We start from the raw sequence: 24,200 nt of genomic DNA, 5'->3' as shown, positions 1-24,200 counted from the left end.
GCCAGCAAGACAGCATTGACACTACCTGAAAAACATGGTGGGCTTCCACTCCATTGCTTCCCACTGCCTAGTTATCTCAGATCAGTGAGCTTGAAGGCAATAAGACAGGCCAGGGACAGCCCTTTAAAAGCACCAGGACTCAGCGGTGGTGTGTCTGAGCTGGGAGTGTCTTGCAGAGAGCTGAACACTGTTCGAAAAGCTCCTCCATTTTAGCAATCAGCCAATGTCTGGGTCCCTGTGGACACCCTGATGGACAGACAGAGTGCTTCAGTACATTACGAGGTTCGAGGCACATCAGATACCACTGCCGAGGCTAAAGCAACATCCTCCTACCGGCTAAAAATCTTTAATGATTGGATAAGAGTGGTGTGATAATGCTAAGCGACCATTTCAATATACAACAGTTAGAGTCATTCATAACAGTGGAGAAGTTAAAAGGGGATCATTAGGATTTCAGATGGTTCAGCCTTTGCCTGAAGCAAGCCATAGGTCTTCTCTCATTAATATACGTCTCAAGTGACATGCAATATTTCTGTTAGGGAGTTTGTAAATGCACCGTAATGGCGTTATTATTTCAACATTGACTTTAGCGGGGTTAAGTTACACACAGATAAGCCCCCGCAGTCTGCCACTATTACGTTATTAGAAATGTCTTTGAATGGGCTCCTACACTTTCATTAGCGCATCTTAAGTGCTTTTCATCATTAAGTGCGTACTATTCTTTACTTTCATTATTTGGCCTTTTACTGAGAACATGATTTGGTCTAGCTTGACATGAACGGGTCAGCACAGCGTTCACATGTTTTATTGCAGAAGAACCGCAGGATCAGGATGAACAATCCTCTCAAGGAGCTGAGATACCCATCAGAAAAAAAAGAGCTGAATGCAGCTCCGTCAGCCAGCAAATCAATACCAACCATCTTAAAAAGGACGGCATGGGGGAGCGAGCGAAAGACTAATGGAGGAAGACAAGCCAGAGAGTGGAAGAGTAGAGAGATTAATGTAAAAAAGGATTTCCCCTGAAAATGAATCAAAGTCGGCCAGCGAAATAGAAGGTCAAAGGTAATGGGATTAATGGACATAATTAACTCAACTCTATTTTAAATGAACTCTTTTTGAAAGGCAGCAAAAAATATAATTGGTTATTTAGCAAGAAACGGCGCTCACAAAGGCATTTATTTCACCATAAATTATGAATAAAATACTGTAAAAAGAGGAATTTTGTGAAATAATATTACAATTCAAAATAGCCATTTAAATATATATTTAAAATGTAATCTATACCTGTGATGCAAAGCTGAATTTGCTGCTCAAGAAACATTTCTTATTATCAGTGTTGAAAACAGTTGTGCTTAACATTTTTGAGGAAACTGTGAATCGCTTCTTCAGGATTCTTTGATAAATAGAAAGTTCAGAAGAAAACCATTTATTAGAAAAATTATTTTATATTTATTGTATTCATATCACTTATTTGTGTGATGAATTGCCCAATTATTGTAAATTACATATATATATATAAAACTTGCTATTCTTTCTCACAGATGGAGGATTATTGTATAGAATTTGTAGTTTTATTAAGTTTGTCTAAAAGTTATTTTTTTGATCAGTATTTAATGTAGTGCCATGATGTCAAATAAAACAAGGTCAACATACACCGCAGTTGATTTAATGCATTTGCAAACAATCACACTTACTTGCACAATATGTTGTAGGAAAACACCAGTCTACAGTGTTATATTGCTTACTTCCATAAACATAATATAATAATGATTCCTGTTAATGTGTCCTGTACTTTTCATTTCTAATCAACAGCTGATTCTAGAAAGCATGCTTCTGAAGGTTCATCTTTATGCAAGATACAGCATTAAATCTAACACACTGATCAAGAAGTCTGTGATTTGTTTATTGTGTTTCTCTCTATCCCTTTAACAGGTGTGTCCATGGGTTTTTGTACACCATCTAATTCATCGCTCTCGTCTTCCATCACCACGGCTTTCCATGATTCCTGATGCATTCTTTCATTTCTTTCTGTTATCTGGGGTGAGGATGGGACTGCTGCCACCAAAGCAGGTGGAAGATGTTTGAACTCCTCCTCATTTATATCAAAATCCTTCATTTTATGATCAAGCACCCACCAACGTCCTGTGAAGCCCACATCCAGCACACGCTTTGGCAGTTCTGCCCAGGGCACAGAGATCGCCGAGCAGCTTGCCTCATACAGGCTGGACTCGGAGTCGTAGTCTGTGTAATAAGTCAGAGATGCGATGCCCAGACTAGCATAGCGCAGCCTGCCCTCGTTTCGCAGTTTCACAAGGGTCTGGACGTGTCCATCTGAGGTGCCATTGCGTATCCATGGAGACAGGAGCGCCAGACGGTTGGAGGTTTCTCGCAGGCTGGACTCAAAGGAGGCATCATCAGGGTTGGTGTAATGGCAGGCGTACACTCCTCCCAGAAGCCCCAAGTATAGCGAGGCTTTAAGGGGTCGCTCCCTGGCCCCCAGCACTGCCTCACGACAAGCCTCCTTATAATCGCTTAAAAGACTACGGCACCATACACCTAAAAACAGTGAAGAAACAGCAGATCTTGATTAACATTCAATACGATTTTCCAATTGCCACATATTGTATGAAAGATAAAAATGAAGCAATATGAAATAATATTATGATGTCACTATAACAGATTTAGAAAACTAGTTAACAAACTAATACAGATGTATTTTTGCAGATAAAAAATGAACACGCCTGCCCTCAATTCAGATTATAACTAAATGTACACTTGACACACGTGACTGACCTCCAAATCGTAATAGGAACAGTATTTTAAACGTATGTCTGTAGCAAAAAAACAAAAAAACAAAAAACCGTGGCTTGGTCTTACCTGCGCGACTGTTTATCAGTCTTTGCCACCTTGTGCCCTTAGTTGTTTCTGTAACTGTTGTGGAGCAACATCTCTTCAGCAGCCACGAGGCGGCCATGTTAGCAGATGAACTCTCGAAGTGTGACAGTTCACAGTTCACAGCAAAGGAGGAGCTGCCAGCCCACAGTTTCCAACACTGGCTCAACGGGGCAACGGAGACTGGTGAAACTGATGAGCCAAAATGACGAAAAACAATGTACGTGCAATGTTATTGTCACGGCGGGGAAACAAAATATAGTCTTTTCGGTTCCACCATGCATTATTACGAGCCATATCACTAAGAAATGAAAGGAATTGCAAACAGATAATATTTTTAAAGTCTTTATGTTAGACCAAAAATAATGATCTAGAATTATTTGTGTCAAATATTTGGATCTGAATGTAAAATTTGGCAAGAAAATACCCTTATGTGCTATGAATTTATTTCACAGCGCGTAGATAAATATGACTATCGAATATGTAGGCTTTTTATAAAAAATAAATAAAAAAAACTAATAATAATAATAAAAATAATAATAAACACTTTTACCTAAGATCTAATACAACCTGCCATGCTGATTCTTAACTTTAAGCCACCAGTATACTATAAAAAGAGGTAAAACAGGCAACGTTAAAAACATTCACGTTTTAGTTCCGGTCACGTGGTTGTGTTTTGACGCACCGGAACCCTGCAAGTGACGTGGAACATGTGGACAAAAACGCTAAATCCCTGCGTATTAAGACGGCATCAAATCTATTATATCTATTATTTAATCGGCTAATGATTTCTCTCAGTTAGTCAAAAGGCTCTAAATACCACCCGGGCTGACGAAACAACTGTTTTTTCAAGCTTGATTCTTGAAGTTGCCAGAAGGAGTCAGGATTGGCGTCTGTTACTGAAGGATTAACGTTCCCATATTGTAGCAGCCAGGTGAGCAAATTAGTCCAAATTTGATTTTGTTGGTGACGGCTGTCGTATGGTTATATTGTGTTTATTGTCTTGTTTCCGCGCAGATATTCACATGAGAACTCCTTAAGAATCCTGTGATCTCCAGTCATGGCTAGTCCACACGATTTAACGTTTCAGGGTAATTGTTTATCAGTCTTATATGCACCTTCTTGTTATGACTTTCTGCTTTAATGTTCATTCTGCACGTTTCCAGAGTTTGAGGAAGCCGCAGATCTCCTGTCTTCAAATCCTGGAGCCTCAACCCTGAGCATCTCCTCATCTGTAGAGGTCAAAGTTGATCTGTCAGAAGATGAAGACAATCAGCAAGAGAGCTCAGAGGTGAGCTGCAAAACCAAACATGCACTTAAGGTCACAAATAACTGCTTATTTCTTGTGCATCTTAGTTTACAGGTCATGTTATAAGCCTTTTTTTCTTGCTCTATTTCCCCACAGTTGCTTGGAGGTGAAAAACAAACTGGTGGCTTTTGGACGTTTGAATACTATCAGTCATTCTTCAATGTAGACACAATACAGGTACATTTGTTTCCTTACTTATGGTATTCTTTGAACTCCTTGTATTATGTAACACATCTTGGTACAATCACTATGTGGGTCAAACTGACCCTAATTGTATTCGGTATAAGACACACAAGTAAAAACATTCAACTTTTAATATTAATCATCACCACACATTACCAAATATATATAAGTACATAAAGTAATTATATAATAATTAAAAAAATATATATTCCAAACCAATTTTTAAAGCATTTAAACATTTTAAACGGAATAAGTTTGTAAAAACATTTATTCGGTGTGCTTTCCTAATCTTTAAACAGTAGAAGCATAGGCCTGTCGCTTGCAATGTGATGATCACGGGTTCGATTCTCAGTGAAATTACCATGCAGAAGGTGAAAAAAAAAATAATGCTGCCAACTCAGTGTGAATTTCTTAAGATAAAAGCATCTGCCAAATACATAAATGTAAATAGCCTTAGGGAGAAGTTGAGAAAGACACACAACAAAATAAATACTGCTTTTGACCTGCAAATGATGTAAACATAGCAGAACATTTTGCATTCATGTTCATGACTTTAAATGAGAAACGTCACAAAATATCAAGGAAAATAAAGCAGGTTAACCAGTGCTTTTGACAAAATTGACAAAAAAATGACACTTTTAGTCTTTGTCAAATCTTGGTAATTTTGAACTAATTACTAATATTTCAAAGGGAGATTCTGGTTGCTTGGTCATTAACCTGCTTGGGACTACATTCAAATCAAACCATCAACAACTCTAGTGCCCTAGTAATCGTACATACTGTTATCTTTATTATTTTAGGTGCTGGATAGGATAAAGGGCTCGGTCATACCTTTGCCAGGACGGAATTTCGTCAAACACCACATTCGAAATAACCCTGATCTCTATGGTAACGTATTATTTTATTTCTAATCTTGCAGAGCACCTTTTAACAGCCCAGCCAAACAATTTCTTTATATTTGAATGAATGTGCATTATCGTGAAACTGTCAGACATTTTAGTTGTTGTTTTCCCTCCTCTCAACAGGTCCTTTCTGGATCTGTGTGACTCTAGTGTTCTCCGTGGCCATCAGTGGAGACCTCTACACATTTCTGATCAATATGGGAGACCCAGGCTATCACTACAGACCTCAGTTCAACAGAGGTGAGACGGCAGTAGGCATGGGAATTTGTGGAAAACTATTCTTTTAGTACTTTAAGAGTAATGGACCTAATATTATACTTTACAGGTATAAAAGAGCACACATGTTTGATTAGGTGTTTGTTTTAGTTAAACTAATTTAACTAAATAATATTATATAAAGAACTAATCCGATTTGAGTTTCAGTAAATCTAAAGGTCAACCACTGATTAAACCCACAACTCATAGATTAAAGATTTGAGTCTTAAAAAATATATACCGTATTTTTTGGACTATAAGTTGCACTTTTTTTCATAGTTTGGCTGGTCCTGCAACCTTTAGTCAGGTGTGATTTATTTATCAAAATTAATTTGACATGAACCAAGAGAAAACATTACCTTCTCCAGCCGCTAGAGGGCGCTCTATGCTGCTCAGTGCTCCTGTAGTCTACACTGAAGACATAGAGCGCCCTCTCGCGGCTGTAGACGGTAATGTTTTCTCTCGGTTCTTGGTTCTAAATAAATGCGACTTATATATGTTTTTTTCCTAATCATGACGTATTTTTGGACTAATGCGACTTATACTCAGGTGCGACTTATAGTCCGAAAAATGCAGTATATATAATTTAAAAGAACACTTAGCAGATAGTGCTGTTTATGTCAATCCCTTTATGAATATACTAAATAAAGCTTTTGTTTGGTTTTAGTCTCGATTGCAGCCGTCACTGTGTTCCTCTATGCATGGCTGGTGCCTCTGGGAGTTTGGGGCTTCCTGACGTGGCGTCAAAGTGTTGAGAGACGAATCAGTGGTTACACGTTTTTAGAGACCGTGTGTGTCTATGGATACTCTCTGTTCATTTATATCCCTACCTCGGTAAGTTTGAGATAATGTTCTAAAGACACTTTATGTTAGACGTGATAAATCATACTCTGTCTCTGTTTTTAGATATTATGGACGATTCCTGTTTACTGGCTCGAGTGGCTATTGATCATCATTGCCTTGGTGATCTCTGGCTCAGTGTTGGTAATGACATTCTGGCCGGCTGTTCGTGATGACACCAAACTAACGGCTTTCTCTACTATGGCAGTAATAGTGTCACTGCATGCTCTTCTGGCTGTTGGCTTCAAGGTGAGAGAAACTCTTCAAAGAACTATTCCAAGCATTATGAACTATATCTATATGTATATATAAATAATGTATATTATACACAGTTTAAATACATTTATTCCAGAAGAATGCATTCAATTGACCACAAGTAAAGGCAAGGACACTTACAATGTTACGAAAGATTTCTATTTTAAATATAGTTCTTTTGAACTTTGTATTAAAAAGTTTCAAATCAGTTCCCACTGTTTTTAACATTTGATAATAAAAAGATATCTCTAAGAAGTGCAGCAAATCAGCATATTAAAGTGATTTCTGAAGGATCATGTGACACTGAAAACTGATTAATTACATTTTAAAGTTTTTAATAATAGAAAGCAGGTATTTTAAATTGTAATAATTCACGGTATTAATGTTTTTACTGTATTTTTTATAAATATAAAATACTCCAACGATTTGAATGATCGTGTATCCTGTAAGAAGGACTGAGATGAAGAGCATAAGCATTAGCTTCCCTTTCCAACCCCACACACACACACACACACTCTGTTTGATTGGTCATTTTTTCTAGTAAAATTACACCATCAATTACAACGAACACGCAGCTTAAGTTTTTAATTCATTTCCATCTCTCCTTTTAGCTCTATTTCTTCCAAACACCAACATACACAGGATCATCGCACTCCGGACAACAGACTACCCCAGCGGCAAATCACACAACACTTACCTTGGGAAAGCATCAATGACCAACCGAATGGGAACCTAGGAGTCTTTATATTTGAAGGACATGGAAATAATTCTGACGATAAATGAGCAACGGAGGAGTTCAGATTAGTGATTCACACAAGCATTCCCAGCAAACACATTGAAAGTGTTTCCAGTTTGTATCGAACTTAGCAGATAAACAACCTTCCTCAGATCACAATGATTTACTGAAGACTTTAACTTGTACTATTTTACTTTAGTATGTAGTGACCAACTTATTTTCCTCAAGTGTTATGGTCACTTAATGTCCATTTATTACCTATACTTTAAGAGGATTTGCCTATTTTTGTTTCTTTCGATCAAAATGGAGTAATTTATAAGAGTGGTCTTGTATTACTGTGAACTGCTTTGAGGTTTGCTTTATAACCCCTGACTGCTTTCCTCTTAGGCTACTTTCTCTCTCATTTTTCTGTAAATTGGGAGAAAGTACCTGTATTATTTAATGTTGCTTTCCTAGAGAGTTTGACACTGGATTAAAATAATTCTTGTCAGGGTCAAAGGTGTTATTTTGAGCTTGTTTGGTTTGATTGGGGACAGATGCATCACCACTCCTACTTGGGCCACACATTTCTGAGAAGGTATGCTTTGCACTCAATTAATATAAAGGTTCAACCAAAAACAAAACTTTTTGTCATCATTTACTCACCCTCATTTGGTATCAGTCCAAACCTGTGAAACTTACTCTGAAAAGTGTCTGTAATCAAACTATGTTGGTGCCCATTGACTTCTACTGTATGGATATAAACACTTAAGAAATTTCTCTAAATATCTTTTGTTTTCCTCAAAACAAAGGTATATTTTTGAAATGATTCAATTATTATTTTTTCTTTTCAAAAATAATTGAAAAGGATGATTCACCAAAAATGAATGATCTCATTCTCAACCCTCATTTGAATCCTGTATGACTTTCTTTCTTCCACCAATCCAGTTCAGTCTAGTCCAATTTGAGCTTTTTCATAAAACAAAAGTGGACCGTGCCCAGTGACTGACAAACACAAAGGATATAACAGTACTTTAAAATGAGTTCCTATGACTACAAGTAGTATTCTGAAACAATTCAACAGCTTTATTTTAGAAAATGTAATTATTGAAATTGTGCGCTGGCTGCTTTAATTATATAGAAAAGAGCAGCTTAAGCAGCAAGATTTCTCCTTAGTTTCATCAAAGACTGAAAGATAGAAAGTCATATGGGTTTCAAACTACGAGTAACATTACAGAATTTTCTATAATACTTTACAATAAAGCTAATATATTTGCAGCCTTTATCTTGGTTAATGTTCATTTCCACATTTCTAGTACATTGAGATGTATAAACTAATATATTATAATCAAGAATTAATGATCAATACTATATTTATGAACCAACATTAACAATAATAAATGATGTAAAAATGAATTATTTCATGATACCAAAAACATAAACAAATGGAACTCCAATGCAAAGCGTTACTGGATTTTCTTTTCTTCTGTTTAAGATGCATCTGCTTTATCGTCGATCACCCATCCAGGGGTGCGTTTCCCAAAAGCAACTATTGTCTCAAATTCTGTTGTTACCAATAGAGTTCAATGGATCTTGTGACCAGTTAGCTAAAAAAAACTTTTGGGAAACACACCTCAGATCATTTAACTTCTCGAACCATCATCATTTTATACTTTTTTCCCCCCAACTTCATAAACATAAAAAATAATGCTACTGTAAGCAGCCACACTTTGGGAATTCTCCATCAACATTTAATTAGCTTTTTTTTCGGTTCCTTTTTTTTTCTGAAAGAAAACAAAACAAAACTTTAATTCTACAAACTAGCAGACATGGTTGTTTTCATCTCATGATCTCATTAAAGTTCTAAATCAAACTGAAAAGAAAAAGTGACTGGAAGCGGTGCACACGACTTCAAAGTCTTGGATGGGGCTTTCGTCATATAATATCCCCGGTACATGAGAGGAAGGAGGGAGAGAGGGGAGGAAAAGAGGAGGAAAGTTATAGCTTGTCAGGCATCACTTGATCTCCTCCTTTCCTCAAGTCTCATGACACAAAATTTGACAAGATCAGGACTCTGGGGATGTAAACTAGGATACTGTAATCCCTGCTGCAGCGGTCAGTGTGTGTCCACGTGTGTCTTCCTCCCCCAAGTGCCGATTGTCCTTCCCAGCACTCTACTGTCCTCCTCGGCTGGTAATGGAAGGTTTTGGTGCTGGTATTTTTATTCCTAAAACCTTTGTGTCCTTACAATTGACTAAAAATAAATGCGCCAATTTAGAAGTCAGATTTGCGTCATGTTGGAGTCGGAGGTCGACAGCAGCAGTCTTGATAATCCACGCTCAGAATTCACCTCAAGGAACACCAAGCAACACAAAAATCTGGGACTGCACTACATTAAAACACACAGTCAGAAATGGAATGAAAGTAAGATGATCTCTATCTACACTGTGGCTGTCTACAGGCAAGGTCCAGCGGTACTGTGCTAGTAATTGTAATGAACTTGGTGAGCATCTACAGAATGTGTCCGTCACGTCAGGAGAGTGATGAGAGTGTGTAGGAGAGTTGAGATGGCCATCAAAAACCCACGCTGAGTGAATCGAGATGTGACAGCCGGTTGATTTTACTGGAAACGTAAAGTGTAGGTACAATTGAGCTGGAGTTGTTAGGAACAGTGGCGAAATCCTGCAATAGATCTTGAATTCATTTCAATAGTCAACGATGGCATTTATGCTTCCAAAAAAAGTGGGAGTTCATGAAATAAGGGAGATGTGTGCACATCTGTGAAGCATTTATAAAAAAAGAGAAAAAAAGCATCCTATGGTCAGTGTTCTTGCAAACGAGTCCTTTAGGTTGAGTCTCGAGTCTCTGGTTTGTGCTTTTTTCAGCATGCTTACAGACAAGTGCTGCCTCCTGGTGGCAGGCTGTGGAGCAGGTGCTGTGTGTGTTTGGGGCAATGACACACCTCAAATGTCTTGAACTGGCTGAATGCCTGCACGCGCTGACATTGTAGGGCCGCGGGACGGATATGTAAAATAAAACACCAGTGAAAGAAACAGTTCAGAATATATATATATATATATATATATATATATATATATATATATATATATATATATATATATATATATATATATATATATATATATATATATATATATATATATATACGTATACATGTATATCTATATATAGAGAGAGAGCAAGAATAAAGTGATGGTCAGAGACTGGTGCACTGGATTTGGTATTCTGAATTTGGCTGCGGTCAGTTTGCAGGGGTAGGGTGGGGTGAGGTGGGGGGTAATTGGACATGCAGAGCCGTCCTTTGGCCTTAGCTCCCGTAGTGCATGGTGTTGCTGGGGATGGCCATAGGAGATGCCATGGAGATAGCCGGGCCACCCATGGTGAACTGGTTGGTGACGGGGTAATAAGGACCGCTGCTGCTGGGACCCTGCTGGGCAGTTGTAGCCCCTGAGAGGAGATAAGAGCAACATTACATCCTTTGTATGAACATGTGGTTACTAGGATGTTAAAGTTAAAAAAGTATGCTTTGTGGGTTTTTCAGCCGTTTTCTTATTTACGTGTGTTTTTAAGTTTATCCACAAGGTGGAAACACACTATTGAGCATGTGCCAGTATCTGTGTTTACACGTGATCAAATGGAGTATATTTTGAAAAGCTGTGTGTGTATGCTAAGTACTTGTCTGACAAATGAAGAATACTTTGTGCTTAAGAGATCAAATTAAAGAACAAATCACCATTAAGTGATGTTCAAAGTATTAATCAACTACTCAGTAGTCAAAGACTTTGTATAGTAAGCCTGGTTTCAGGTTCACTTCACCCTAAGCAGCTTTATGTAAGACTCTTTTAAAACAACTAAATGGAGAGACTGGAAGAGAGCGAAAATGGTTTGAGGTGGAAACTTTTATTTTTTACTTAACACATCACCTCGAAAAAAAACAACACTCATGGTTTGAGAATGAATTCAATGAGACGGTTCACACGGTATCAATCTGCAGGCTCTCGGCACACACTACCAGCTCTGTAGAGGTGAATCACACCAAACACAAACGCTCAGTGCAACACCATATTAAACACCTTCACACTTTAAAAGTCAAGTCACCTTATATATATATATATATATAGCTTTTAACAATACAGATTGTGTCAAAGCAACTTTACGGTATTAAATAGGAAAATAGTGCATCAATAATGTAAGATCACAAATGTTCAGTGTTTCCCATACAATGATTAATTTGTGGCAGCCTGCCAAAATATGAAAACTGACTGCCACAAATACATTTCCCAAAAGGTGTTGAATAAACATGAGCACCGCACGGTTTAAAATCAAATGTGTCGTGGTGGATTTGTAAGAATGTATGAATGATCACGGTTTATATATGAAGAATTATTTTAAGAAAAGTTATTTTGTCAGTGTAATTTTTTTATTGAAAAATGAAATGAAAAATTAAAATTTTGTCAAGTGTAGACTTTCATTGTCTGGACAAAAATATTAAAAATATCTTCATTCTATTTTGAAGGTGAACGTAGGCCTTATTTTTCAATTTGATACAACATGACGGTGAGTAAATATGAGAGAATCTTAGTTTGTGGGAGGAATATCCATTGATCTGTACGAGTCCAGGTGAAAACACTAAGAGCAGAGACACTCACCCTGGACGATTCCGGTGCTCATTATCGAACCCATTCTGGAGTGAGTGTGATTCACAATCCCCGTGTTCACTGGAGGGGAAACGAAAAGAAATATTTTCAAATTTAGAACAAAACTGATATACATATAAAACATGAATATGACAAAGCTTAAAGGAGAAAGGTTGTGATATAATCTAAAACTGTAGTACTTTTGTGTAGAAAACATTTTAATAACAATAGACAATTATTAATTATACTATAAAGGATATTAGATGAGATATTAAAATAATTAAGTAGTATACATTAAAGGGGCCATATCATGCACTTTTTGTCCCTGAGATACAATCAGAAATAGTTTTTTTGTACCAAAGCATAATTTTGACTTTTTATGGCCATATTCTACTCTCTCCCCGACCTTCACATGTAACAATATTTTTGGCTGCTGCTGCACCCTCAATGCTTCTATATTCAAGTACACTTTTCACATCATTTACCACATTAAGTGACACACTGTGAGATTTCTGGACACCCAATAATCACTGATGAGTACACATGGAGGATTGTGTTTTCTGATGCCAGAAAATACAGAATGGGCCATTTTAGGAGCTTAGCTTTAATAGGTGATGAGTTCTGCAAGTTACAGTATTTTGTAATATCAAAATTTGATCGTTCATGATGTGGCCCCTTTGAAATATTAACCTTTTTTTTTTATTATCTTAACCTTCAATGCTAAAAGGGATAGTGCACCCAAAAAATTTAACTTCAGTCATTTACTCGCCCTCCTGATGTTCTAAATCTGTATGATTTCCATTCATCTTTGAAACACAGATGAAGATATTATTCTCGCATCATTCTGTCTATTCGTTGAATCATCAAAGTTTCGGTTGTGTGGCTTTTCAGTACAAAGTACATAAGTACAAAGTAAAAAAAGTACAAAAAGACTTCTTAAAAGTAGTCCATATGAAACAAGTAGTCCATACCAATCTTCCATATGAAGACCCAATCACTTTACATGAAAGAGATTTGGAAATACATGAGTGATTAAATGATGACAACTCTCATTTATGGGTGAACAGTTAAAAAAAAAAAAAAAACACACCACTCCTCATTTGTGTGTGTATGTGTGAGTGTGTGTGTAAATATCCATACGTGCATGCGTGTCTGTACCAATGGGGATGAGATTGTTGTGGGACACTGTAGTCCCACTGCCGCCAATGACGGTGCTGAGATCATAGGCTGTAGGCATCCCTGGCAAACACAGACAGAGTTCAATATTAGTGACATCACTCCAGTATTGCAAAAGCAGCCGGATGGGAGGAACGTCAGCTGATATATATCTAAAAAGAGGAATGATTTTATAAGAGTCTTCCTGCTGAAGTACCCGACACAGCCATGCCTTGGCTCATGCTGTAGGTTCCCCCAGTGTTCCACATATTCTCTGAGGGAGAGGAATAGTGTGAACCTGGAGGTGGGGTGGGTGTTGTGCCCGTGTACCTGCAGAACACAGCATAGCATAATCAACACGCCATTCAGACATTCTCTATTGGTTTTCAAAGCAATGTATCCTCTCACCGGAAGAATGGGTTCTTGAGATCAAGTAGATTACTGGACTTGGAGCCCGTCTGGTCTACTTGTGCAACAATACTAATGTCATAGCTTTGTCTGTGAGAGGAAGTGGAAACAAATGAGACCACGTGACAAAATGCGAAACTGCCTGAGTGTTACACACTAAGCATTGTGGTTGCTCACCTCTTGTTGGCGATTAAAAGTGCAGTGCCTGACATGGTGTCCCCTGCCTTGGCAAAGAGAGGTGACTGCAGCAGACAGCGCACCTGGTACCAGTGAGTGAGGGGTTCTGTGGGGGCCGTAGAGAGCCACACGGTCATCCTGTTCAGAGAGTCACACAAGAGCATACCGGTCAACATTTTCAGATTGCAAAACAATCAAATAGTTCCCTCATATCCACGTTTTTTAAATCGTGACCATATTCCCATATATTGAAAACTGTTAGAATTAAAAAGAAATGAATATAAATGATCACACATCTACTTGAGGAATGACTACATTAGAACTGATATATGCTTATAGTCCAGACATACCAATTCTTTAATAAGAGTCATCAATTAAGAATCACAAGTATTTGTAAAATCTGACAAAATACGCATTAAAAAAAAATTGATGGTAACTTGGTTTATTTCAGTGGTCCAGAAAAATGAGGGACAAAAGTTACACATCACCACACTAAAGAAACAAAAAAAAAAAAAATGAACTCCCAAAACAAACTGAGTGTCATCTTATTTGAATTGCGACAAAATTATTATTGACAAAAAAACAATATTGAAATAAATTATTTTCAAAATATAGACTGAAATGGACCACAATCAGATCCGAGCACACCAGTGTGAATGCAAAGAGAACCTGGTTTCTTTCACTCGTTTCATGTTTTGGTCAATTTAACGTGGTCTGAATTTGATGATAATAATATTGATATAAAAGTGAAGAGTGGCCAAGAATGGTGTCCCATACTCAGAATTTGTGCTCTGCATTTAACCCATCCAAGTGCACACGCACACACACACGCACACACACACACGCACACACACACACGCACACACACACGCACACACACACGCACACACGCACAGAGCAGTGGTCAGTCATATTGCTGTGGTGCCCCCTAGAAGCAGTTGGGTGTTTGGTGCCTTGCTAAATGGCCTCACATGGGGTTGGGTTCATTTGAATTTGATTCCGATTTCAATTCTGCTTCTTTTCGATTCCAAAGTGATTCATGATATCAAACATGTACCCTTTGTCTCTTTTTTTGCAAACCATTTATTGGAGCTGAATACATTGAACACAAACCAACAGGCTACATAAAAACTACATAAAACTACATATAGACTCTTTAGGAGCTGTCTGTGTGCAAAAAAGAAGCAAAATTTGTCTTCATTTGAAGTGTCAAATCATCTTCAAAAGGTGATTTCTTTATTTTAATCGCTAACCATACACATCGTATACACAGTTTATATATGAAATATAAACTTTTAATCAGATTCTTCTGTGATTTGAATGTTTGTTACAGAAAAATTATCTGAAAAGACTGAAAAGCGGTTTTATTCATGACAGACAGCTGCTCTCTTTTTATTCCCAATGGCAGCGCGAATGCAAATTGAAATGTTCCAATCACACTGGTGAGATTGTATTGTGTTCGCGATCTTTAATGATCTATTAAATTAAAGTGCCTTCTCATGCTCGTAGTGACATCTCTCTTGCAACATGTTAAGCGATCACAGATATTATACTTAGCTTTTTTTTGCTTATGATTGCAAATGTAGCCAAACTTTGGAGCACTTAGATTAATGAGCAAGGTCCTGGCAGATCTAACTCTAATCCCAAAAAAACCTCTCTGGTTACTGGCATAACCTCATTTTCCTGAGAAGGGAACATGATGTTGTTGGGGGAAAAACCTCTCTCCTCAAAAACTGAAGCCTTATTCGCTTAACGCCATTGCATCGCAATAGCCAACCACAGGTGGCGCCCTATATAATCTGCATTTCATCAGAATCACAAAGCATAGAAAACCAGTTTCTATCACTTCACATCCATTTTAAATGGTCTGAATTTGGTTCTGTGAGAGAGGACTCAAGTGTGAAAACACTGTGAATAGAATATGTTGGAGCTTACGCTGATCCAATGAATGCGACATCAAACCAAAACGCCAGCCCATGAACAAGCCCTGAATGCATCATGTGGAATTTGAAGGGGATTTCTATCCTGGAACAAGTAAGAAAAGGATATATAAAAATGTGACTTCTATTTGTACTTTTCCCATAGATCAAGAGAATTTAAACAATACAATTATACATTTAGTGAACTCATACTTGTAAAGATCCTCTTCTTTAGCATCTAAAAAGTTCACTGTATATTTCACAGATTTGGCCATCAGGATCCTGATATCAAAAGTGTCCTGAAAGAAGTGACAGAATAAGTAAGAAAAGGCAGGTATCTGCATGCGGAGGAGGAAGAAGTAATTTGAATAAAACAAACTGACATGCTGTGAGACCTCTTGTCAAGGACTGAGCCACAGTTAATCAGACTCAGTCCTAGCTCAGAGGGCTCTCCCGCCTCGGCCTGAACTCTGAAGGGTGCTACAACAGCACCCTCTGGAGCCAGACCACAGCAGGTCACTGTCCCAGCAGTGTAACACCATTACAGGCAATGGATATGCCTAAACAGCTGACTACTGCTGGACATAAACCCAACACACACACACAGACTGTAGACTACAATTATGATGTCTGGAAATCTGTGGACTGAAAATTAAGCACATAATCCACAACTTAATTAGCTTCTCAAGTGGAAAAAGTAGCTCTGACGGACTACACACACACTTCAGTGAACTTTCCAAGCTGTGGCTAACTCCAAAAAGCTATTTTAGAGTTAGTATTTATGAATGAACATGCACACAGCCAGTTCAACCAGTCATTCCCTCCCATTTCTCACCACAATCGGCTGTCTGAAGTATTCATCTACTGCAGCTCCTCTCAGCGCAGACAGATCCACCCCATGGAAAGATGGCTGGTACCTGAAAGAAGAAATAAAAAAAGAATGATCCAGAGTGATGTCTTAGTCATCTGCTACCGTCTTAAATTACTGTCTGTTTATTCACACTTCGAGACTATTATTTGACACCTGCATCTGTTCTCTCCCCCCACCCAATGTCCTTATTCTCATTTGAGAAAACACACCAGAAATTGGCCTTTGTAAACTGCTCCATGTAAAGCTGCTCATCTGTGAAAGGGGCGAGGTGCACGTCTCCAATGGTGGGAAACATTTTGCCTGTAAAGAGAACAGAGGTGTGTTCTGTACAAATATTGATACAATGCTGAAATGTTTCTCTCACAATTATTAGCACCCAATTATTGCACCCAGCCCACTGTAAGATTTCTAACTGAGGCAGACAGGTTTATACATCTGTTGGTATTTGATAGAATTCAAGATGCCATGTTACTGAACAAGATGTCCAGGACCTCCAGCAGACAAATAGGCCCACGACATTAAAGATGGAAGTCAAGGATGATCCTAGTCACCATGGTGTGCAATTATTTTTTTTTTTATTATGAATGGTAATATACTTCAGAGATATTTTACTCTGAAGAATTACTAGATGTGCCAATAATTGTGGTCAACGTGTATTAGAGAAAACCATTTATTTCATAATACGAGTTTCCATTCACTTTCAATTGTTTTACTTCAAGTAAAGGTTAGAATTTTCTGAATTTTCTGAATGAACGTCCAAAAAGATAAACAACGCAGATTTATTTTCATAGCCATCTTTGCTCATATTTACCAAGGGTGCCAATTTTAATGGAGGGCACTGTATGTCAACCTGCCTTTGTTTAGTTATTTTTATTGAAAAAACCTTTTTACCGTTGGGCTTGAGGAACTTCTTGGCATGCAGATAGCTCTCCAGCATCCTTTCGTTGAACAGCATGTAGCCCATGGGTTCAGAGATAATTATGTCCACTTGCTCGGGTAGGGTCACTTCCTCCACTTTACCAGGAATCACCAGGACACGTTCTGACAGCCTGTTACTGTTCACAAGAACCTGTGGACACACAATTATTAGCATTACTACTATTTAGCATGACTTCCAATTAGCTAATGCCAAAAGCCATCTTTTTATGAAATTCTGAAAACCAGCTTCTTAGTATCAATACTAAATCTTGACTGTCAAGCATTCATGTCCTTTTAAAGGAGAGGAATAAAAAATTCTCATGAAAAGATTACGATTTTTTAATATGATATAATAAAACTTTCAATTACATCATCATCCATTTTTGGTACAGATATCCCACATCACTAGCATATTTATAAATGATTTAATGTGACTACACATGTGAAATGTACACTAGCATATTAGGCAGCATAACGGGTTTCAACATTGATGATAATAAGAAAAGCTACAAATGATCATATTAGAATGATTTCTGAAGGATTGTGTGACACTGAAGCCTGCAGTAATCATGCTGAAAAATCTGTTTTGTCATCACAGAAATTACATTTCAAAATATATCTAAATAGAAACCAGACATTTACATTTTAATAAAATTTAACAATATTACAGTTTTCCTGTTTGTTTAATCAAATAAATGCAGCCTTGTTGAGCGGAATAGATGTCTTTCAAAAACATTTTAAATCTTATTGATCCCAGATCTCTGAACAGTAGTGCATGTTAGTGATGGAGGAATGTGTCATACCTCTGCATGTTGAGCCATGGTACTGGCCTCCACAGCATAAACTTTACGGGCACCAGCCTGAGCTGCGAAAAATGACAGAATCCCAGAGCCACAACCTACATCCAGAACCACCTGAACCAAAGAAAAAGGAATCACATGATTTGACAACCTGGTCCAAACTACAGGTTTAATTTAGAGAAACATTCACAAGGAATAGCCGTTTCAAATGAAGTGGACTCAAACGTCCATTTTCACTTAGTTGTAATAAGTCAACTGTTCCGGTTTTAGACATTTCATTTTGATCTGGACAACATCAAAGCTAAAAGTCAAGGACACAATAGCCAAAATGCCTGACTAATGAGTTTTTATTTTTATGGAGAACAAGAAATGCTACAATAAGCACAATGAAAGCCATTCTGAAACTACTCAACTCTATGCTGTCTACAAGCATGCAACCTACAATCTATACACTAACAGAGGTATCAACAGAAGAAATAACAGTACTTTATCTTTGAAGTCAGTATGATTCTGGAGGATGGCCCGTTGATATGTTCCAGTTCGCACATAATCCTGCATCATATTTTGTTGCTGAGAGAGGTAGCCATAAAACTGAAGAAGAAGAAAAAACAGGAGGACATTCATATCATTCCACTTCTGTTGATGCTACAAATCAAATTTCTCAATTAGAAATAAATGCTAGCCTGGATACATTTTAAAACTTATTTAAAAACCTCTTGAGGTTGTAAACCAGGAATAAATGTGGATCAACTGTACAAATGACAATGTGTTTTGTCTCTTCATGTTAAATAGAAGCCAAACACACCTGGAAATACTGTACAGCTGAGGACTCCTCCGTCCTCTCACTGAAGACCGAGTGTTCGCCCCCGTGTCCACGACAGTTCTTCAGGAGGTTATAGAACGACGAGAAATCTGCCAAACACAACACCACGGATTACATCAAGAGAGAAAGCTTCACAGCACCATCTCTTCATTCAGGTTTGCCCACAATCATTTCATTTAAAAGTTTGTACACAATGAGGGACTGCAGCTTTGCTTATCTGAATGTTTGTTTGTGGTTAATGGCATGCCAGCTAACAATGCTATAGCAGTGGCGAGAAAATGGGGGGGGGGGGGGGTTGATGATAGATTTATCTTGGATTAAAATTCTAAAACTAAAACTTGTTTCACTTCATTTTCCTAAGAGTCAACTGAAAAGTGGGAAGTGTGAAACTGAAAAGAGTCCTAATGGAGTCAAAATATGCTTCGCTTGTCTCTCAATGAACTGCTAAATTATCGTAAAAGCCTGATGTTACTTGTAAAAGGGGGTGAGTTTTACCTGCTGGAGATGCAAACTGCAGGAGGACACTGTTACAGCCCAGAGTAATGATGAAGGACTGCTTCCCAACCCGACTGCATTCTGTCTCTCGTGATACTGAACACTTAAAGACACACGTCTCCTCATCTGTGGAGGAAAGCAAATGCATGGAAGTAAATATGCCTGACCTGAAACAGATATATTATCTCATTGTTTACAATTTTCATAAAAATAAAAAAAAAACTCAACTAATTACTTTTTAATAATGTTTCAACAGTTTTTGTCCATACAATGGAAATAAGTCGTTTCCAAAACAACACTGGACCCCGTTGACTTGCATTTTATGTACAAAAAAACACACTCTTTGTAAACATTTGCGCACAACAGAAAAACAAAAATGCATACAGGTTTAGAACAACATGAGGTACTGTAAGTGATAACAAAATTGTCATTTTTATGTGAACTATTGCATTACAATGGGACAGAAGAAATTAAATTATGCTCAGTCCTTAAAGGTTACTACCACCTAAACAACGATCAAGCAAATCAAACTAAACCAGACCGGTTCAAAGACATTAACTTGGCCTTTTAACCATTGCAAAAGTAAACTGTGATGCCAGGATGAGGGATTTTGTCATTTATTTGCCCAGCTGTTGTAGGATTAGGTCAAGCTTTCCATAGACAGATTAGACTGGTATTCATTTATATAATTGAGCTGAAAAAAGTACAGTCTCTACAGCAGCTCAAGAAAACACCTCTTAAACAGAGGGCAGGGGAATAAGGCCATGGAAATCTGAGCTTTAGAGTGACGCTTGCATGGCTGTTGGAAAAAAAAAAAATGTTGGTGGGTCCAACATAGTGTAAGTGTAACTGTAATTTAATGCTGCAACAAAGAACACATGATGCCTTTAAAAGCAACAGGCAAACAAATGATGAACATTTACTTAAATCCAAGCAGTAACCTACAGCTCTCTCTCGTGAGGCAAACACGTAGGTGACTTGAAATGTAATTCATCGACAGGCCGCTAGACTGGAAGTCGTGGCCTAATGGTTAGAGTTTGACTCCTAACCCTAAGGTTGTGGGTTCGAGTCTCGGGCTGGCAATACCATGACTGAGGTGCCCTTGAGCAAGGCAGTGAACCCCCAACTGCTCCCCGGGTGCCACAGCATAAATGGATGGCCACTGCTCCGGGGGTGTGTGTGTGCACTTTGGATGGGTTAAATACGGAGCACTAATGAGTATGGGTCACCATACTTGGCTTTATGTCACGTCACTTCACTTTAGAGGCTGGCTGCAAAAGGGAGTCAAGCCCAAAGACTCCACTTCAAATTTTACAGCAGAAAAAAACATGTTTACAGCCTGGTTCAAAATATAGCTAATTTTGCCCTTCATGACAACTGTGAGAGGGGTGATTTTTTTTTACACATCCGTTTAAATTATATTAATCCTTAAAGTTCTGCATAATTAAGGGCGTGGCCACTTGAGTGACAGGAAGATTGCAGCTGCTGTCACCGCCCTCCTGCTAGGTTTGTTCTTCACTTTCCGCGCTGATGCCGAGATCGTTCGCTTGCTTCAGTGAAAGTATAACGTGCCTAACGTTTTCGACTCATACATTACATGTCACACTCTGATGTCACGTGTTTTTACGGGATATTTACGGGTTGTGTGTGAAAGCACGCACATATCCCGGGTAATCACTGGCAGTGTGAAAGTGCAAAATCTAGCGACCCGGGAACAATTGCTGGAACACTTTACCCGTGTATTTGCCGGAATGGCAGTGTGAAAGGGGCTTAGGAGTGATGCGAGGTGACGCACTGGGCCCACTCTGAGCTTAAAAAATGCTCTTCAGGAATCTACGGGTGACTTCACAGACACTGCGTCCATGTTTTTATACAGTCTATGCTTAAATCCCAGCTTATTTAATGACAGAATGCGAGCACACAGCCAGACCCACCAGAGCAGCAGGTATTCTTTTGGATGCTTTGTTTACCTTGCTGTGTCAAGGGAGTGCAGGTGCGAGTACTGAAAACACGGAATGGAGTTTCATTTATTAGGGCAGGGGTTCTCAAACCTCTCCATGAAGTACCCCCAGCACTGCACGTTTTGGGTGTCTCCCAGTATCTGACACACCCACTTCAGGTCTTGCAGTCTCCACTAATGAGCTGATAAGTTGAATCAGGTGTGGTAATTGAGGGACACATGTGCTGCGCTGCAGGTACTCCTGGGGTACTCCAGGAGAGGTTTGAGAACCACTGTATTATTAGGGCATTTCTCAAGTGGAATGGATTTGACTGATGGTGCTCTGAAAAGTGAACAGACATATGCGCTGAATTAGAGACGGTAAAAGTGAGTGGGTCTATTTTCACTGGTCTTAAAACGTGGGTGGGTCTTGTTCTACCCACATATGGGTTCCGATGTTCATAACTGAAGGCTTTGCTCATTGGACTCCTAAAACATCCTAAAAGACTAAGCAACTGTTTCTAACAAGTTAAAGAGACAATGGGCTTACCACATTGAAAGCAATGTTTCATTCAAGGTAAACGTATTGCGTTTTTGACTGGATAAAATACAGTATAATAGTACTAATTTATTTGGCCAACCCATACTCATTTTTATGATGAATTTCACATGCTGATACATACTATTATTACAATCCTTAGCAATCTCCTCAACTTCACAACAAGGTCAGTAATATGAACAATGCTGGACACATAAGGGGGCGACCCGCTCCATGTAGACTTAAACAGACTGGTACTATTTTTTTTTATTCATTTAATACAAAGTATAAATAGTTTAAATATTTTCATAGTGTTAATTTATTTGTAAAAAGCAAAACTAACTTTAACACCTTTGCTAGCTCTTGATGTTTACATAATATTTAAGGAGCAGGCTCTCGCATTAAAACGTGAAAAAATAAATATCACTGTCAAACTAATATGAATTACACTTAATAAACTTGGGATTTCGACGAAAAAACATAGTAAATAATGTGGCATTTGGGACTCGAGCAGTAATAACCAATTAAAAAAAAATCTATGCCATTTGGGTCGCGCATCTGTTTCAGTAAGACATCCATCTCATGCACGGGACACGGCAGCATGAGCTCCAAACAAAAGCCCCGAGCGCTGAATGAACAGGCGGGACACTGGAGAAAAGGAGGCGGGGGACCCGCTATTGTTCCCCGCAGAACAAAGATGAATGTCCAAACGGTGCTGCCACAAGAAACCTCTGCGTAGTTCCACTTAACTTCAGCAATGCTTTCTGGACTTAAAAAATTAATAAACCGGGCTTCTGATGGTAAAGTACAGCATAGTGAAAGTAGAGAGGTGGCGCAGACCTGCGCAATCAATCAACTGAGCTCAGCATCCATTCAGCCCATCAACCAACCGGGTTAAAACCATATCAACAGTCAGTTCAAATGTATACGCCAATAAAACCCAGTGCAAAACAAAGACTTTTCTAGAACACTTTCTGAAACACAATACTATGACTGAAGGTTCAGCCTGCGGCTAACTTTACAGGCGCCAATCCACATTATCCAAAGCCCTTCCTCGAGGTCCTGCTAAAAGTCTGGAGGAAAGCCTTAAAGAAACACCATGCATTCGAAGACAACACTGTAGAAACACAGTCAGTGCTGGAATGCCGTGACTTATTATATGGGTAATAACTAACGTTAACTATAACACAAAACGATGTGTTTACGGATGCTAACATGCTACGATCAACGTGGTTTGTGGCATGCGTGTTGAACCCAAATCCATGGCTCCAGCAATTTTACATCTATTAAAAAGCATGCAGGGGTGACTGGGGCACATTTGAGCTCATAACTGAAAAGACGCCGGTGTTCCGGTGATCAGGCGGCGCAGCAGACGCACATGCCGCACACACACCACTCTCATCAGGCTAAGCTAGGATACACCGCTCCACTGAGGCCGGATTCAACGTGTTTAAAAGCCAGCGTCTACTCACTGTTCGAGAGGCTAATGAGAGCCACGTCCTGGTTCATTTTGATTTCTAGTCGCAGAGGCTGCTGCTCTGAATGCCTCTGTATGTCTCCGTTGGCGTCTCCGATGGAGAGCAGGCGCACGCCTGAGAACACGGACACCGCCATCTTCGATCTGGGGAGAGTGAGACAGAGACGGGCAGCGGCTCACATCTCCTGGAGTCAGTGCTCAAGATAGGCCTGACTTACTACTGCCTCCACGTGGACACTTCTGCTTTTTTTCAGCTCTCGTTCAATTTAAAGACATGAAATGGGCTACAAAGAAATAGCAGGTGTAACTTGAGTACATTTACTAATAAATACATTAAATGCGTGGGTTGAAAACTTTATTATACAGTAGGCTGTGAAGAAGAAAAGACACCACAGGTGAATCAGGACATCACAATATACTTCCCGATTAATTAATCACAGAAAGTACGTTTTCAGAATTGCTCTTTAATATTTAAATAAGCTGTTTTCTAATTAAATGTAGCAAACATTAATTTCCTTAAAAAAAAATTAAAAAAATCCAGAACAGAAATCTGAATATTGGATAAAGCCAGGTTCAAAATTCGTCTTTCATTTTGTTTACATATTAAGAAATGATTTTTTTTTTATAATACCTTTAAAAAAATGAATCTGAAATGTTTTATAAATCAAGTG

The 24,200-nt window shown here is 38.5% G+C and overlaps 3 protein-coding genes and 1 non-coding gene across 7 annotated transcripts; 1 reads left to right on the top strand and 3 right to left on the bottom strand.

The window, feature by feature from the left end:
* Window positions 1-1,650: 1,650 nt before the first annotated feature.
* Window positions 1,651-3,577, bottom strand: LOC127950702 (mitochondrial import inner membrane translocase subunit Tim29-like). The gene is made up of 3 exons (XM_052547880.1): window positions 3,446-3,577; window positions 2,878-3,084; window positions 1,651-2,556 (listed from the first exon to the last, which is right to left on the bottom strand). Exons 2-3 carry the CDS (start codon window positions 2,972-2,974, stop codon window positions 1,883-1,885), a joined length of 771 nt encoding a protein of 256 aa, XP_052403840.1. The 5' UTR covers window positions 2,975-3,084; window positions 3,446-3,577; the 3' UTR covers window positions 1,651-1,882.
* Window positions 3,578-3,580: 3 nt separating this feature from the next.
* On the top strand, window positions 3,581-8,634 carry LOC127950693 (protein YIPF1). Its single transcript, XM_052547871.1, has 9 exons — window positions 3,581-3,826; window positions 3,910-3,983; window positions 4,059-4,183; window positions 4,298-4,378; window positions 5,185-5,272; window positions 5,410-5,526; window positions 6,209-6,375; window positions 6,448-6,630; window positions 7,248-8,634. The coding sequence occupies exons 2-9, from the start codon at window positions 3,953-3,955 to the stop codon at window positions 7,350-7,352; spliced, it is 897 nt and encodes a 298-aa protein (XP_052403831.1). The 5' UTR covers window positions 3,581-3,826; window positions 3,910-3,952; the 3' UTR covers window positions 7,353-8,634.
* A 1,867-nt stretch (window positions 8,635-10,501) lies between these two features.
* On the bottom strand, window positions 10,502-23,754 carry LOC127950614 (histone-arginine methyltransferase CARM1). Of its 4 annotated transcripts, none has more exons than XM_052547781.1 (16): window positions 23,525-23,754; window positions 19,576-19,701; window positions 19,063-19,169; window positions 18,744-18,848; window positions 18,261-18,371; window positions 17,431-17,608; window positions 16,749-16,839; window positions 16,504-16,585; window positions 15,882-15,967; window positions 15,685-15,774; window positions 13,750-13,887; window positions 13,573-13,662; window positions 13,382-13,494; window positions 13,150-13,248; window positions 12,022-12,090; window positions 10,502-10,819 (listed from the first exon to the last, which is right to left on the bottom strand). In XM_052547781.1, exons 1-16 carry the CDS (start codon window positions 23,664-23,666, stop codon window positions 10,680-10,682), a joined length of 1,767 nt encoding a protein of 588 aa, XP_052403741.1. In that variant the 5' UTR covers window positions 23,667-23,754; the 3' UTR covers window positions 10,502-10,679. The 4 variants fall into 4 exon arrangements, with proteins under 4 accessions (XP_052403741.1, XP_052403749.1, XP_052403748.1 ...); XM_052547789.1 differs by having other exon boundaries at window positions 13,168-13,248; XM_052547788.1 differs by having other exon boundaries at window positions 13,397-13,494.
* Window positions 16,054-16,251, bottom strand: LOC127966318 (small nucleolar RNA SNORA74). The gene has a single exon (XR_008155587.1). It is a non-coding gene; the product is annotated as a small nucleolar RNA SNORA74 (small nucleolar RNA).
* Window positions 23,755-24,200: the final 446 nt, after the last annotated feature.

The sequence above is a fragment of the Carassius gibelio genome, chromosome A3 (genome assembly GCF_023724105.1).
Source record: "Carassius gibelio isolate Cgi1373 ecotype wild population from Czech Republic chromosome A3, carGib1.2-hapl.c, whole genome shotgun sequence".
Taxonomy (NCBI): Eukaryota; Metazoa; Chordata; class Actinopteri; order Cypriniformes; family Cyprinidae; genus Carassius; species Carassius gibelio.
This window is presented reverse-complemented; position numbering and strand designations above follow the sequence as displayed.

Bases quoted from the DNA above. Each gene is read 5' to 3' on its own strand.
- LOC127950702 (XM_052547880.1), bottom strand. From the start codon at position 2,974: ATGGCCGCCTCGTGGCTGCTGAAGAGATGTTGCTCCACAACAGTTACA. The intron at 2,557-2,877 runs GTAAGACCAAGC...CACTGTTTTTAG, and splicing joins ACTGATAAACAGTCGCGCAG to GTGTATGGTGCCGTAGTCTT.
- LOC127950693 (XM_052547871.1), top strand. From the start codon at position 3,953: ATGGCTAGTCCACACGATTTAACGTTTCAGG. The intron at 4,184-4,297 runs GTGAGCTGCAAA...ATTTCCCCACAG, and splicing joins ATCAGCAAGAGAGCTCAGAG to TTGCTTGGAGGTGAAAAACA. The intron at 6,631-7,247 runs GTGAGAGAAACT...CTCTCCTTTTAG, and splicing joins TTCTGGCTGTTGGCTTCAAG to CTCTATTTCTTCCAAACACC.
- LOC127950614 (XM_052547781.1), bottom strand. From the start codon at position 23,666: ATGGCGGTGTCCGTGTTCTCAGGCGTGCGCCTGCTCTCCATCGGAGAC. The intron at 18,849-19,062 runs GTGTGTTTGGCT...CTTCTTCTTCAG, and splicing joins CAGCTGTACAGTATTTCCAG to TTTTATGGCTACCTCTCTCA. The intron at 16,586-16,748 runs GTGTGTTTTCTC...TTCTTCTTTCAG, and splicing joins TTTACAAAGGCCAATTTCTG to GTACCAGCCATCTTTCCATG.